Source organism: Oncorhynchus mykiss, chromosome 17 (genome assembly GCF_013265735.2).
Source record: "Oncorhynchus mykiss isolate Arlee chromosome 17, USDA_OmykA_1.1, whole genome shotgun sequence".
NCBI lineage: Eukaryota > Metazoa > Chordata > Actinopteri > Salmoniformes > Salmonidae > Oncorhynchus > Oncorhynchus mykiss.
Genome location: NC_048581.1, coordinates 13,524,791 through 13,540,778, shown reverse-complemented (window position 1 = coordinate 13,540,778; position 15,988 = coordinate 13,524,791). Strand labels below are relative to the sequence as shown.

At 41.2% G+C, this 15,988-nt stretch overlaps 3 protein-coding genes across 5 annotated transcripts in view; all 3 read right to left on the bottom strand.

Annotated features, from left to right (window-relative positions):
• LOC118940024 overlaps window positions 1-15,988 on the bottom strand; it is a 1,007,326-nt gene that overhangs the window by 889,210 nt on the left and 102,128 nt on the right. Inside the window, exon 2 of the mRNA XM_036948115.1 lies at window positions 5,770-5,773. The gene's annotated coding sequence lies outside the window, so the exon portion shown is untranslated. The remainder of the gene's footprint in view (window positions 1-5,769; window positions 5,774-15,988) is intronic.
• On the bottom strand, window positions 5,086-11,868 carry LOC118936461 (Fc receptor-like protein 5). Of its 3 annotated transcripts, XM_036948052.1 has the most exons (10): window positions 11,511-11,868; window positions 11,287-11,313; window positions 10,607-10,888; window positions 10,040-10,351; window positions 9,582-9,854; window positions 7,449-7,769; window positions 6,935-7,045; window positions 6,775-6,814; window positions 6,294-6,417; window positions 5,089-5,427 (listed from the first exon to the last, which is right to left on the bottom strand). In XM_036948052.1, the coding sequence occupies exons 1-10, from the start codon at window positions 11,548-11,550 to the stop codon at window positions 5,407-5,409; spliced, it is 1,551 nt and encodes a 516-aa protein (XP_036803947.1). In that variant the 5' UTR covers window positions 11,551-11,868; the 3' UTR covers window positions 5,089-5,406. The 3 variants fall into 3 exon arrangements, with proteins under 3 accessions (XP_036803946.1, XP_036803947.1, XP_036803945.1); XM_036948050.1 differs by having other exon boundaries at window positions 6,775-7,045; XM_036948051.1 differs by lacking the exon at window positions 11,287-11,313 and having other exon boundaries at window positions 5,086-5,427; window positions 6,775-7,045.
• Window positions 15,640-15,988, bottom strand: part of LOC110518251 (transmembrane channel-like protein 7) — a 23,900-nt gene continuing 23,551 nt past the window's right edge. The window contains exon 17 of the transcript XR_005036652.1: window positions 15,640-15,817. The gene's annotated coding sequence lies outside the window, so the exon portion shown is untranslated. The remainder of the gene's footprint in view (window positions 15,818-15,988) is intronic.

Sequence of the window (15,988 nt, the reverse complement as noted above, 5' to 3'; positions counted from 1 at the left end):
GCTTAGCTTACCTATATAGTTTCATAACTACTGAACCAAAATGGAGAAGTGCTTAGCTTACCTATATAGTTTCATAACTACTGAACCAAAATGGAGAAGTGCTTAGCTTACCTATATAGTTTCATAACTACTGAACCAAAATGGAGAAGTGCTTAGCTTACCTATATAGTTTCATAACTACTGAACCAAAATGGAGTAGTGCTTAGCTTACCTATATAGTTTCATAACTACTGAACCAAAATGGAGTAGTGCTTAGCTTACCTATATAGTTTCATAACTACTGAACCAAAATGGAGAAGTGCTTAGCTTACCTATATAGTTTCATAACTACTGAACCAAAATGGAGTAGTGCTTAGCTTACCTATATAGTTTCATAACTACTGAACCAAAATGGAGTAGTGCTTAGCTTACCTATATAGTTTCATAACTACTGAACCAAAATGGAGAAGTGCTTAGCTTACCTATATAGTTTCATAACTACTGAACCAAAATGGAGTAGTGCTTAGCTTACCTATATAGTTTCATAACTGCTGAACCAAAATGGAGTAGTGCTTAGCTTATGTATGTGTATATGTATGTGTCTGTAAATACTACATCATCATTCTCCATCAGCCAGGGGGCTTCAATTGGACAACGTGGAGAGTCACTGGAAGTGCTTCCATTCGGAATTACACTGTGCTGTACAATGCACTGCTGAAATACCTGGGTTGTATATTACAATATATTTATACCTGGGTTGTATATTACAATATATTTATACCTGGGTTGTATATTACAATATATTTATACCTGGGTTGTACATTACAATATATTTATACCTGGGTTGTACATTACAATATATTTATACCTGGGTTGTACATTACAATATATTTATACCTGGGTTGTACATTACAATATATTTATACCTGGGTTGTACATTACAATATATTTATACCTGGGTTGTACATTACAATATATTTATACCTGGGTTGTACATTACAATATATTTATACCTGGGTTGTATATTACAATATATTTATACCTGGGTTGTACATTACAATATATTTATACCTGGGTTGTATATTACAATATATTTATACCTGGGGTGTATATTACAATATATTTATACCTGGGTTGTACATTACAATATATTTATACCTGGGTTGTATATTACAATATATTTATACCTGGGTTGTACATTACAATATATTTATACCTGGGTTGTATATTACAATATATTTATACCTGGGGTGTATATTACAATATATTTATACCTGGGTTGTACATTACAATATATTTATACCTGGGTTGTATATTACAATATATTTATACCTGGGGTGTATATTACAATATATTTATACCTGGGTTGTATATTACAATATATTTATACCTGGGTTGTACATTACAATATATTTATACCTGGGTTGTATATTACAATATATTTATACCTGGGGTGTATATTACAATATATTTATACCTGGGTTGTACATTACAATATATTTATACCTGGGTTGTATATTACAATATATTTATACCTGGGTTGTACATTACAATATATTTATACCTGGGTTGTATATTACAATATGTTTATACCTGGGGTGTATATTACAATATATTTATACCTGGGTTGTACATTATATATTTATACCTGGGTTGTACATTACAATATATTTATACCTGGGTTGTATATTACAATATATTTATACCTGGGTTGTACATTACAATATATTTATACCTGGGTTGTATATTACAATATATTTATACCTGGGTTGTACATTACAATATATTTATACCTGGGTTGTATATTACAATATATTTATACCTGGGGTGTATATTACAATATATTTATACCTGCGTTGTATATTTCAATATATTTAGACCTAAGTTGTATAGCAATATATTTATACCTGGGTTGTATATTACAATATATTTATACCTGGGTTGTATATTACAATATATTTATACCTGGGTTGTATATTACAATATATTTATACCTGGGTTGTATATTACAATATATTTATACCTGGGTTGTATATTACAATATATTTAGACCTAAGTTGTATACAACATTATATTTATACGTGAGTTGAATATTACAATATATTTATACCTGGGTTGTATATTACAATATATTTATACCTGGGTTGTATATTACAATATATTTATACCTGGGTTGTATATTACAATATATTTATACCTGAGTTGTATACAACATTATATTTATACGTGAGTTGAATATTACAATATATTTATACCTGGGTTGTATATTACAATATATTTATACCTGAGTTGTATATTACAATATATTTATACCTGAGTTGTATATTACAATATATTTATACCTGGGTTGTATATTACAATATATTTATACCTGGGTTGTATATTACAATATGTTTATACCTGGGGTGTATATTACAATATATTTATACCTGAGTTGAATACAACAATATATTCTACTCGTTATCCAGATTTCATTGATACACTGATGAATTTCAAGCGGAGAGCCCGGCGATACCATATCCGTTGGCGAGTCACACAGAAAAAGGTGTAGCTGAACAGTGTTGCATGGGGCAGAAATAGCTACACCAGACTACACCAGGACGTTATGACTGTCTCCTGCTGCATTACAATACCTACACAATACCCCAAATATCTGATCATCTACACATGCACTGTATAAGGATAATGAACCATTAAGACTGACACATGTACTGTACTGTATAAGGATAATGAACCAGTAAGACTGACATATGTACTGTATAAATCAAATCAAATTTTATTGGTCACATACACATGGTTAGCAGATGTTAATGCGAGTGTAGCGAAATGCTTGTGCTTCTAGTTCCGACAGTGCAGTAATATCTAACAAGTAATCTAACAATTCCCCAACAACTACCTAATACACACAATTCTAAAGGGGGGGATGAGAATATGTACATATAAATATATGGATGAGCGATAGCCGAGCGGGATAGGCAAGGTGCAATAGATGGTATAAAATACAGTGTGTACATGTGATATGAGTAATGTAAGATATGTAAACATTATTAAACTGCCATTATTTAAAGTGGCTCGTGATCCATTGTTAAAGTGGCCAGGGATTGGGTCTCAATGTAGGCAGCAGCCTCTCTGAGTTAGTCATTGCTGTTTAGCAGTCTGATGGCCTTGAGATAGAAGCTGTTTTTCAGTCTCTCGGTCCCAGCTTTGATGCACCTGTACTGACCTCGCCTTCTGGATGATAGCGGGGTGAACAGGTAGTGGCTCAGGTGGTTGATGTCCTTGACGATCTTTTTGGCCTTCCTGTGACATTGGGCGCTGTAGGAGTCATGGAGGGCAGGTAGTTTGCCCCGGTGATGCGTTGTGCAGACCTCACTACCCTCTGGAGAGCCTTGCGGTTGAGGACGGTGCAGTTGCCGTACCAGGCGGTGATACAGCCCGACAGGATGCTCTCGATTGTGCATCTGTAGAAGTTTGTCAGGGTGTTGGATGACAAGCCAAATTTCTTCAGAGATGCTGTTGCGCCTTCTTCACCACGCTGTCTGTGTGGGTGGACCATTTCAGTTTGTCTGTGATGTGTACGCCGAGGAACTTAAAACTTTCCACCTTCTCCACTGCTGTCCCGTTGATGTGGATAGGGGGGTGCTCCCTCTGCTGTTTCCTGAAGTCTACGATCATCTCCTTTGTTTTGTTGACGTTGAGTGAGTAGTTGTTTTCCTGACACTACACTCCGAGTGCCCGTAAGACGGTCAACGAAGTGGAGATGTTGTTTCCTACCTTCACCACCTGGGGGAGGCCCGTCAGAACGTCCAGGACCCAATTGCACAGGGGTTGAGACCCAGGGCCTCCAGCTTGATGATGAGCTTGGATGGTACTATGGTGTTGAATGCTGAGCTGTAGTCAATGAACAGCATTCTTACATAGGTGTTGCTCTTGTTCAGATGGGATAGGGAAGTGTGCAGTGTGATGGCAATTGCATTGTCAATGGACCTGTTGGGGTTGTATGCAAACTGAATTGGCTCTAGGGTGGCAGGTAAGGTGGTGGTGATATGATCCTTGACGAGTCTCTCAGCACGTCATGATGACAGAAGTGAGTGCTACGGAGCAGTAGTCATATTGTTCAGTTACCTTTGCCTTCTTGGGTACTGGAACAATGGTGGCCATCTTGAAGCATGTGGGGACAGCAGACTGGGACAGCAGACTGGGACAGCAGACTCGGACAGGGAGCAATTGAATATGTTGGTAAACACACCAGCCAGCTGGTCTGCGCATGCTCTGAGGACACATGCTCTGAGGACACATGCTCTGAGGACACGTGCTCTGAGGACACGTGCTCTGAGGACACGTGCTCTGAGGACACGTGCTCTGAGGACACGTGCTCTGAGGACACGTGCTCTGAGGACACGTGCTCTGAGGACACGTGCTCTGAGGACACATGCTCTGAGGACACATGCTCTGAGGATGCGGCTAAGGATGCCGTCTGGGCCAGCAGTGTTAACACGTTTAAATGTTTTACTCACGTCGGCCACAGAGAAGGAAAGGGGGGGCTCAGTCCTTGATAGCGGGCCTCAACGTTGATAGCGGGCCTCACTGTATATCCTCAAAGCGGGCAAAGAAGGTGTTTAGTTTGTCTGGAAGAATGACGTTGGTGTCCGTGACAGAGCTGGTGTTCTTTTTGTAGTCCATGATTTCCTGTAGGCCCTGCCACACACGTCTTCTGTCTGAGCCGTTGATTTGCAACTTATCTTTGTCCCTGTACCAGCATTTTGCTTGTTTGATTGCCTTGCGGAGGGAATAACTGCATTGTTTATATTCAGCCATATTCCCAGACCTCTTTCTATGGTTAAATGTGGTGGTTCGCGCTTTCAGTTTTGCACAAATGCTGCCATCCTTCCACGGTTTCTGGTTAGGGAAGGTTTTAATAGGCACAGTGGTTAAAACATCTCCAATGCACTTCTTTATAAACTCACTCACAGAGTCAGCGTATAGATCGATGTTGTTCTCTGAGGCTGACCGGAACATTTCCCAGTCTGCGTGATCAAACAATCTTGAAGAATGGATTCCGATTGGTCAGACCAGCGTTGAATGGTTCTAGTCACTAGTACATCCTGTTTGAGTTTCTACCTATAAGACGGTAGGAGCAAGATGCAAGATGGCGCCGTGGTCGGATTTGCCGAAGGGATGGCGGGGTAGGGCTTTGTATGCATCACGGAAGTTAGAGTAGCAGTGGTCGAGTGTATTACCCCCGCGAGTACTGCAATCAATATGAGTTTTGTTGTAAGAGTTTTGAAGATATAACTCTTCAATCTGAAAAATGGGCTGAAGTGTTTGAAAAAAACGTTATAAATAGTTTGTTGGATAAAATGACATTGAAGGATTATTTTGTGAGGAACTCGTCGGTCTGAGGTTGGGTTTATTTCATCACGTCGGTTATATTGTGATCTCAAGGGTCTGAAAAGAGAAAGAACAGTTATGATACAAAGTTGTATTTTACCAAAATATATTTCACAAAAAAGTGATATTGTCACGGTCGTCCTCCTCTTCATCTGAAGAGGAGAGGCGAAAAGGATCTGAGGACCAATACGCGGCGTGCTAAGTGTCCATGGTCAATCTTTAATAAAGAAAGTAGTGAACACTGAAAACTATACAAAACCAGTAAACAAAATAACAACCGTGAAGCTAATCATATGGACTGTGCTGAAACAAGCCATCAACATAGACAATCACCCACAAACAAACAGTGCAACCCAGGCTACGTAAGTATGATTCTCAATCAGAGACAACTAATGACACCTGCCTCTGATTGAGAACCATACTAGGCCGAAAACATAGAAATGCCCCAAAACATAGAAAAACAAACATAGACTGCCCACCCAACTCACGCCCTGACCATACTAAATAATGACAAAACAAAGGAAATAAAGGTCAGAACGTGACAGATATACTTTATGGACATTTGTCAGCGTGATCTCCTTTTTCTACACTGGATTATTCTGGAGTCTAGATTCAAAATCATGCACCTAATATCAGTAGTATATTGGCTGTACTATTGCTGCATTCAAAACAACTGGGAACCCTGAAAAATACAAGGTCAAATCATGACGTCAGTGATCTTCAGGTCGGAAAGTCGGAGCACAAGAAAGAGGCCAGAGTTCCCGAGATGGAATTTCGTGCTGGATGACCTTTCAAATAGACTTTTCAAATAGAGTTTTCTTCCGAGTTCCCAGTTGTTTTGAATGCAATGAAGTCGGAAGTCGGCGATTTCAGGGTTCTGAGTTCCGAGCTCTCAGTTGTTTTAAATGCATCATCAACTCTACCTGATTCTCAACGTCACTGTCAACACAGGAAGTGTCCACTTGCTTGACCCCTGACCTGGTAGTGATGTCAGACAGAGGAAGTGGATCTGGAATGATGCAGAAATGTTCACTGAATCGTCTTTCACTGAAGGGGGAGACATTAAAGAGACAGAGAGCGAGAGAGAGAGAGACAGACAGGCAGACAGACAGAAAAAAAAGAGAGAGAGACAGAGGCAGACAGACAGAAAAAGAGAGAGAGAGAGAGAGAGAGAGAGAGAGAGAGAGACACAGACAGACAGACAGACAGACAGACAGACAGACAGACAGACAGACAGATAGATAAAGGGAGAGAAAGAGAGAGAGAGAGAGATGTTTGTAAGGGCAATGACACTAATCTGAGACAGCACAAGGAGGTGGAAGGGATCATAGTTGGGTTGAATTAAACTGGAGAGTTTCAAAACACTGTAGGTCAACAATAGACTAAAATAAATACAGGACTCACTTTGCTGCGCTCGCTCTCTGCTCGCTGCTTGCCACAACGTCTGAGAGAGAGGGGGAGGAAGAGAGAGAGAGAGAGGGGGGAGGAAGAGAGAGAGAGAGAGAACGAAGGACTGAGAGTGACACATTTAAGAACAATGACCATATTCTGAACACACACCCACCTCGTTGGCGGTTGAGCATCCTCATCACACAGGCTACACCCCCTGCCAGGGTCAGCATGAGGAAACAGCAGAATACTATGGCCATGACCTCTATGGTTGTCGTGGAAACTTCTGTATAGACAGAGATGAGACGGGAGAGATAGGTCACCACAACCAACTCACCTGTAAAGTTTCAACCTAACTCACCTGTAAAGTTTCAACCTAACTCCCCTGTAAAGTTTCAACCTAACTCACCTGTAAAGTTTCAACCTAACTCACCTGTAAAGTTTCAACCTAACTCACCTGTAAAGTTTCAACCTAACTCACCTGTAAAGTTTCAACCTAACTCACCTGTAAAGTTTCAACCTAACTCACCTGTCTACTCTTCAACATGCATAAAGTTAATACAGTTAAATAATTTGTTAACATTTAGGGTGCTTCCCAAATGGAACCTTATTCCCCATTTGGCGCACTACTTTTGACTATGGCCTATGGGTGACTAATTCTCCCTCATTTGGGACACATCCTAACTCACCTGTGATCCGCACAAGGACAGGTTGGCTTTCCACCCAGGCGGACGTTACGTCATAACTGTCCCTTGCCCTGCACCGATAATACCCAGAGTCCTCTAGGGTGATCTCGGTGAGGAATAGGGTGCGCCCTCCGTCCGCCAGGGCGTGAGAGGGGTGAGAGGAGTCTCCCTCGGAGGGGTGAAGGAGGAGGGAGCCGTTGAGGGACCAGGAGAAGAAAGGGAATGTCCCGAGGCTCAGGAGGCATTGGAGACGAGCGGCGGCCATCTTGGAATCAACCCTGTAAAGGTACTCCACATCCACCTTTGGTGAGCCTCCTACTGGGACTGGAGGGAGGGAGGAAGGAGAAAGAGGAAGGGATGGGAAGGGGGGAGAGAGGAATGAGAAGGAGGAAGGGATGGGAAGGGGGGAGAGAGGAATGAGAAGGAGGGATGGGAAGGGGGGAGGGAGAGAGGAATGAGAAGGAGAAAGGGATGGGAAGGGGGGAGAGAGAGAGGAATGAGAAGGAGGAAGAGATGGGAAGGGGAAGAGGCGGAGGGAGGGAGGAATGAGAAGGAGGAAGGGATGGGAAGGGGGAGAGAGGAATGAGAAGGAGGAAGGGATGGGAAGGGGGAGGGAGAGAGGAATGAGAAGGAGGAAGTGATGGGAAGGGGGGAGAGAGGAATGAGAAGGAGGAAGGGATGGAAAGGGGGAGAGAGAGAGGAATGAGAATGAGGAAGAGATGGGAAGGGGAAGAGGCGGAGGGAGGGAGGGAGGGAGGGAGGGAGGGAGGGAGGGAGGGAGGGAGGGAGGGAGGAAGGAAGGAATGCGAAGGAGGAAGGGATGGGAAGGGGGAGAGCAAGGGAGGGATGGCCACAGTCAACACTCATACAGCTATCATGACATAAAAACAGTCAACATTCATACAGCTATCATGACATAAACACAGTCAACACTCATACAGCTATCATGACAAAAACACAGTCAATACTCATACAGCTATCATGACATAAACACAGTCAATACTCACACAGCTATCATGACATAAACACAGTCAACACTCATATAGCTATCATGGCATAAAAGCACTAAACATTCATACAGCTATTATGACATAAACACAGTCAACACTCATACAGCTATCATGACATAAAAACAGTCAACATTCATACAGCTAACATGACATGAACACAGTCAACACTCATACAGCTATCATGACATAAACACAGTCAATATTCATACAGCTGTCATGACATAAACACAGTCAATACTCATACAGCTATCATGACATAAAAACAGTCAATATTCATACAGCTATCATGACATAAACACAGTCAATACTCATACAGCTATCATGACATAAATACAGTCAACACTCATACAGCTATCATGACATAAACACAGTCAATACTCATACAGCTATCATGACATAAACACAGTCAATACTCATACAGCTATCATGACATAAACACAGTCAACATTCATACAGCTATCATGACATAAACACAGTCAATACTCATACAGCTATCATGACATAAACACAGTCAACACTCATACAGCTATCATGACATAAACACAGTCAATACTCATACAGCTATCATGACATAAACACAGTCAACACTCATACAGCTATCATGACATAAACACAGTCAACACTCATACAGCTATCATGACATAAACACAGTCAACACTCATACAGCTATCATGACATAAACACAGTCAACACTCATACAGCTATCATGACATAAACACAGTCAACACTCATACAGCTATCATGACATAAACACAGTCAATACTCATACAGCTATCATGACATAAACACAGTCAACACTCATACAGCTATCATGACATAAACACAGTCAACACTCATACAGCTATCATGACATAAACACAGTCAACACTCATACAGCTATCATGACATAAACACAGTCAACACTCATACAGCTATCATGACATAAACACAGTCAATACTCATACAGCTATCATGACATAAACACAGTCAACACTCATACAGCTATCATGACATAAACACAGTCAACACTCATACAGCTATCATGACATAAACACAGTCAACACTCATACAGCTATCATGACATAAGCACATGCAGGAAACACATGGAATACTACAATACACACACACACATAGGTTTAGCCCGTACCCACTACCAGAGTCAGGGGTCTGCTGGTCAGTCTCTGTGCATCACTCTCCACTGTACACCGCACCGTGCCCATGTCACGCCCGGGAACCATGGCAACGGGGAACCAGGCAACCAGCGACTCCGTTGCCACGTCGGAACCCACCTCCTTGTCGTCAAGGAAGAGGTAGAAGGTCACGGGAGGGGTTCCCCTTGATGACCTGCAGGTCACATTGCCGCGGTAACTCAAACCCTTTTTGGAGATGGTGAAGGATATTTGGGGTACGGAGAGATAGGCTGAGGGAGAGAGAGAGAGAGAGAGAGAGAGAGAGAGAGAGAGAGAGAGAGAGAAAGAGAGAGAGAGAGAGAGAGAGAGAGAGAGAGAGTTGGGCAGAGAGAAAGGAAGAGTGATCGCCATTCCCAAGGTCCAGTATGGTTGTGGTTGTGACTTAACCTTCGACTTTTAACCTCTGCAGTTGTACCTTTGACCCTGACCGTGACCTCTCTGCTGCTGGAGAACCTGCTGTTGGTCTGCATCCTGGTCCCGGCAATGCACGAATAATTCCCAGCATGCTTTGCTGTGACCCTCTCCACCACCAGCGTGTTTCCCACCGGCCAGAGCAGAAGCGGGGTCAAAGGTGAGGTTGGAGATGATGTCACTTCCTGTCTGTTGTAGAACCAGGTGTAGGAGAGGTGGGAGCCCTTGGTGACATCACAGGTGAGAGTGAGCCGCAACCCCTCGTAGAGAATGGGAGGATCAGGGTCAGAGGTCACCATAGTGCCTGAGACAGGGACTGAGGTGGGGTGGAGGAGAGGAGGATGGAGGAGAGGAGGATGGAGGAGAGGAGGATGGACGAAGGGGATGGGTGAAAGCATTTAGCTGTGAAATGATCGATTCCACTGAAACAGCTCTACCACCCACACACACACACACACACACACACACACACACACACACACACACACACACACACACACACACACACACACACACACACACACACACAACACACACACACACACACACACACACACACCCTTCTACTCACTCACTACTTGCAGGCGGACTGTTCCACTGAGGCCCATGTTTCCACCTGCCGTCACCCTGCAGTGGTACGATCCTTCTGACGTCACAGAGATCTTCAGGAAGAACGTAGCCGATTGGTCGTCTTGGAGGTCGTTGCTCGTGGCGACCAGGTGGTTGCCGTCCTTCAGGAGCTCGTATGTGTTTGGTGGAGGAGACCCAGGTGATCTACATTGGAACACTACCTTGGAGTTCAGGTAGGCCTTGTCTGGACCAATCAGAATAGGGCTAGGGAGAGATGAACCACCTGCAGAGAGGGAGTAGGTTGAAGTAGTCTCAAGATGCTGATCTCGGGTCAGTTTTGCATTTCCTTAATGGCTGAGGTCAGGGTCGGGGAAGCAGATCCTAGATCTGTACCTAAAGGAAACTTCAGCCCAGAGCTCAGAAACATGGTTTTACATTTGTTTAGGTTCTTTAGAAGATTGCTGTCAAGCAGTTGGAGAGTTTAGTGTGGCTGTGAAACTCAAAACTGGACATTTTCTCATTGAACCATATGGAGGATATAATAGACTGTGATAAGAGTCATGTGTGAGAGTCATGTGTGAGAGTCATGTGTGAGAGTCATGTGTGAGAGTCATGTGTGAGATGCACCTTTTAATTGAATGTAACTGGAAAACAGAAAACAGGACCAATATGAATACATACCCATTATGGACACTAGACAGGCCACCACTGGGAGAGAAGAAACCAACAGAAATACCTCAGTACAGGACAACTTGTCAACTTTACTCTGTTAGCCTGGGTCCTAGTCTCCTTATGGCATTGCCATCATTGGCTTGACAATGACAGCAATGGAGTCGGTAAGAGCCACAAGCAGATCTGGGGCCAGGGTATAACTTTGTTGAAAGAAAATGAATACACTGACTCACCTAAAACAGGCAATAAACATAATTCTCGTTTTTTCTTCATACTCAGGCTCAGTCTTCATCCGTAGCATGCTGTCTGTATAAGGGTCATGGGTGTGTGTGTGTGTGTGTGTGTGTGTGTGTGTGTCAGGGTGTTGCACGGTCCACCACATGCTAGAGGGAGATAACTTGAGTATGTGCGTCTCTCATCAAAAACTTTCAACTTTACTGTCCATCTAGACATCACTATGACTACTAACCTACTACAACTATACTGTCCATCTAGACAACACTATGACTACTACAACTATACTGTCAATCTAGACAACACTATGACTACTAACCTACTACAACTATACTGTCCATCTAGACAACACTATGACTACTACAACTATACTGTCCATCTAGACAACACTATGACTACTAACCTACTACAACTATACTGTCCATCTAGACAACACTATGACTACTACAACTATACTGTCCATCTAGACAACACTATGACTACTAACCTACTACAACTATACTGTCCATCTAGACATCACTATGACTACTAACCTACTACAACTATACTGTCCATCTAGACAACACTATGACTACTAACCTACTACAACTATACTGTCCATCTAGACAACACTATGACTACTACAACTATACTGTCCATCTAGACACCACTATGACTACTAACCTACTACAACTATACTGTCCATCTAGACAACACTATGACTACTACAACTATACTGTCCATCTAGACACCACTATGACTACTAACCTACTACAACTATACTGTCCATCTAGACACCACTATGACTACTAACCTACTACAACTATACTGTCCATCTAGACAACACTATGACTACTAACCTACTACAACTATACTGTCCATCTAGACACCACTATGACTACTAACCTACTACAACTATACTGTCCATCTAGACAACACTATGACTACTAACCTACTACAACTATACTGTCCATCTAGACATCACTATGACTACTAACCTACTACAACTATACTGTCCATCTAGACAACACTATGACTACTAACCTACTACAACTATACTGTCCATCTAGACATCACTATGACTACTAACCTACTACAGCTATACTGTCCATCTAGACAACACTATGACTACTACAACTATACTGTCCATCTAGACACCACTATGACTACTAACCTACTACAACTATACTGTCCATCTAGACACCACTATGACTACTACAACTATACTGTCCATCTAGACACCACTATGACTACTACAACTATACTGTCCATCTAGACACCACTATGACTACTAACCTACTACAACTATACTGTCCATCTAGACAACACTATGACTACTACAACTATACTGTCCATCTAGACAACACTATGACTACTAACCTACTACAACTATACTGTCCATCTAGACAACACTATGACTACTAACCTACTACAACTATACTGTCCATCTAGACAACACTATGACTACTACAACTATACTGTCCATCTAGACACCACTATGACTACTAACCTACTACAACTATACTGTCCATCTAGACAACACTATGACTACTAACCTACTACAACTATACTGTCCATCTAGACAACACTATGACTACTAACCTACTACAACTATACTGTCCATTAGACAACACTATGACTACTAACCTACTACAACTATACTGTCCATCTAGACAACACTATGACTACTAACCTACTACAACTATACTGTCCATCTAGACAACACTATGACTACTAACCTACTACAACTATACTGTCCATCTGGACAACACTATGACTACTACAACTATACTGTCCATCTAGACATCACTATGACTACTAACCTACTACAACTATACTGTCCATCTAGACATCACTATGACTACTAACCTACTACAACTATACTGTCCATCTAGACATCACTATGACTACTACAACTATACTGTCCATCTAGACACCACTATGACTACTAACCTACTACAACTATACTGTCCATCTAGACAACACTATGACTACTAACCTACTACAACTATACTGTCCATCTAGACAACACTATGACTACTACAACTATACTGTTCATCTAGACAACACTATGACTACTAACCTACTACAACTATACTGTCCATCTAGACATCACTATGACTACTACAACTATACTGTCCATCTAGACATCACTATGACTACTAACCTACTACAACTATACTGTCCATCTAGACAACACTATGACTACTAACCTACTACAACTATACTGTCCATCTAGACAACACTATGACTACTAACCTACTACAACTATACTGTCCATCTAGACATCACTATGACTACTAACCTACTACAACTATACTGTCCATCTAGACAACACTATGACTACTACAACTATACTGTCAATCTAGACAACACTATGACTACTAACCTACTACAACTATACTGTCCATCTAGACAACACTATGACTACTAACCTACTACAACTATACTGTCCATCTAGACATCACTATGACTACTAACCTACTACAACTATACTGTCCATCTAGACAACACTATGACTACTAACCTACTACAACTATACTGTCCATCTAGACAACACTATGACTACTAACCTACTACAACTATACTGTCCATCTAGACAACACTATGACTACTAACCTACTACAGCTATACTGTCCATCTAGACAACACTATGACTACTAACCTACTACAGCTATACTGTCCATCTAGACAACACTATGACTACTAACCTACTACAACTATACTGTCCATCTAGACAACACTATGACTACTAACCTACTACAACTATACTGTCCATCTAGACAACACTATGACTACTAACCTACTACAGCTATACTGTCCATCTAGACACCACTATGACTACTAACCTACTACAACTATACTGTCCATCTAGACAACACTATGACTACTACAACTATACTGTCAATCTAAACACCACTATGACTACTAACCTACTACAACTATACTGTCCATCTAGACACCACTATGACTACTAACCTACTACAACTATACTGTCCATCTAGACACCACTATGACTACTACAACTATACTGTCCATCTAGACACCACTATGACTACTAACCTACTACAACTATACTGTCCATCTAGACATCACTATGACTACTAACCTACTACAACTATACTGTCCATCTAGACAACACTATGACTACTACAACTATACTGTCCATCTAGACACCACTATGACTACTAACCTACTACAACTATACTGTCCATCTAGACATCACTATGACTACTAACCTACTACAACTATACTGTCCATCTAGACACCACTATGACTACTAACCTACTACAACTATACTGTCCATCTAGACAACACTATGACTACTACAACTATACTGTCAATCTAAACACCACTATGACTACTAACCTACTACAACTATACTGTCCATCTAGACAACACTATGACTACTACAACTATACTGTCCATCTAGACACCACTATGACTACTAACCTACTACAACTATACTGTCCATCTAGACAACACTATGACTACTACAACTATACTGTCCATCTAGACAACACTATGACTACTAACCTACTACAACTATACTGTCCATCTAGACACCACTATGACTACTAACCTACTACAACTATACTGTCCATCTAGACAACACTATGACTACTAACCTACTACAACTATACTGTCCATCTAGACAACACTATGACTACTAACCTACTACAACTATACTGTCCATCTAGACAACACTTTGACTACTACAACTATACTGTCCATCTAGACATCACTATGACTACTAACCTACTACAACTATACTGTCCATCTAGACACCACTATGACTACTAACCTACTACAACTATACTGTCCATCTAGACAACACTATGACTACTACAACTATACTGTCCATCTAGACACCACTATGACTACTAACCTACTACAACTATACTGTCCATCTAGACATCACTATGACTACTAACCTACTACAACTATACTGTCCATCTAGACAACACTATGACGACTACAACTATACTGTCCATCTAGACAACACTATGACTACTAACCTACTACAACTATACTGTCCATCTAGACAACACTATGACTACTAACCTACTACAACTATACTGTCCATCTAGACAACACTATGACTACTACAACTATACTGTCCATCTAGACAACACTATGACTACTAACCTACTACAACTATACTGTCCATCTAGACAACACTATGACTACTAACCTACTACAACTATACTGTCCATCTAGACAACACTATGACTACTACAACTATACTGTCCATCTAGACATCACACTGTGACTACTAACCTAAACAAGGTTAAGTTATGAATGGAGGACACAAGGAACCAGGGTTCTGAGAAAACAACAACAGAACAATGAATGACGTAACAACACAGCCTTTTAATAGAAGCTCTTTTAAAACTGCGTTCATAGAAGTTCACATTTAAAAACAGTATTTGATTAAATATTTAAACAATGTATTAAAAAAACCTCAAGCTGTTGCAGAAACAACATCTACTTCATA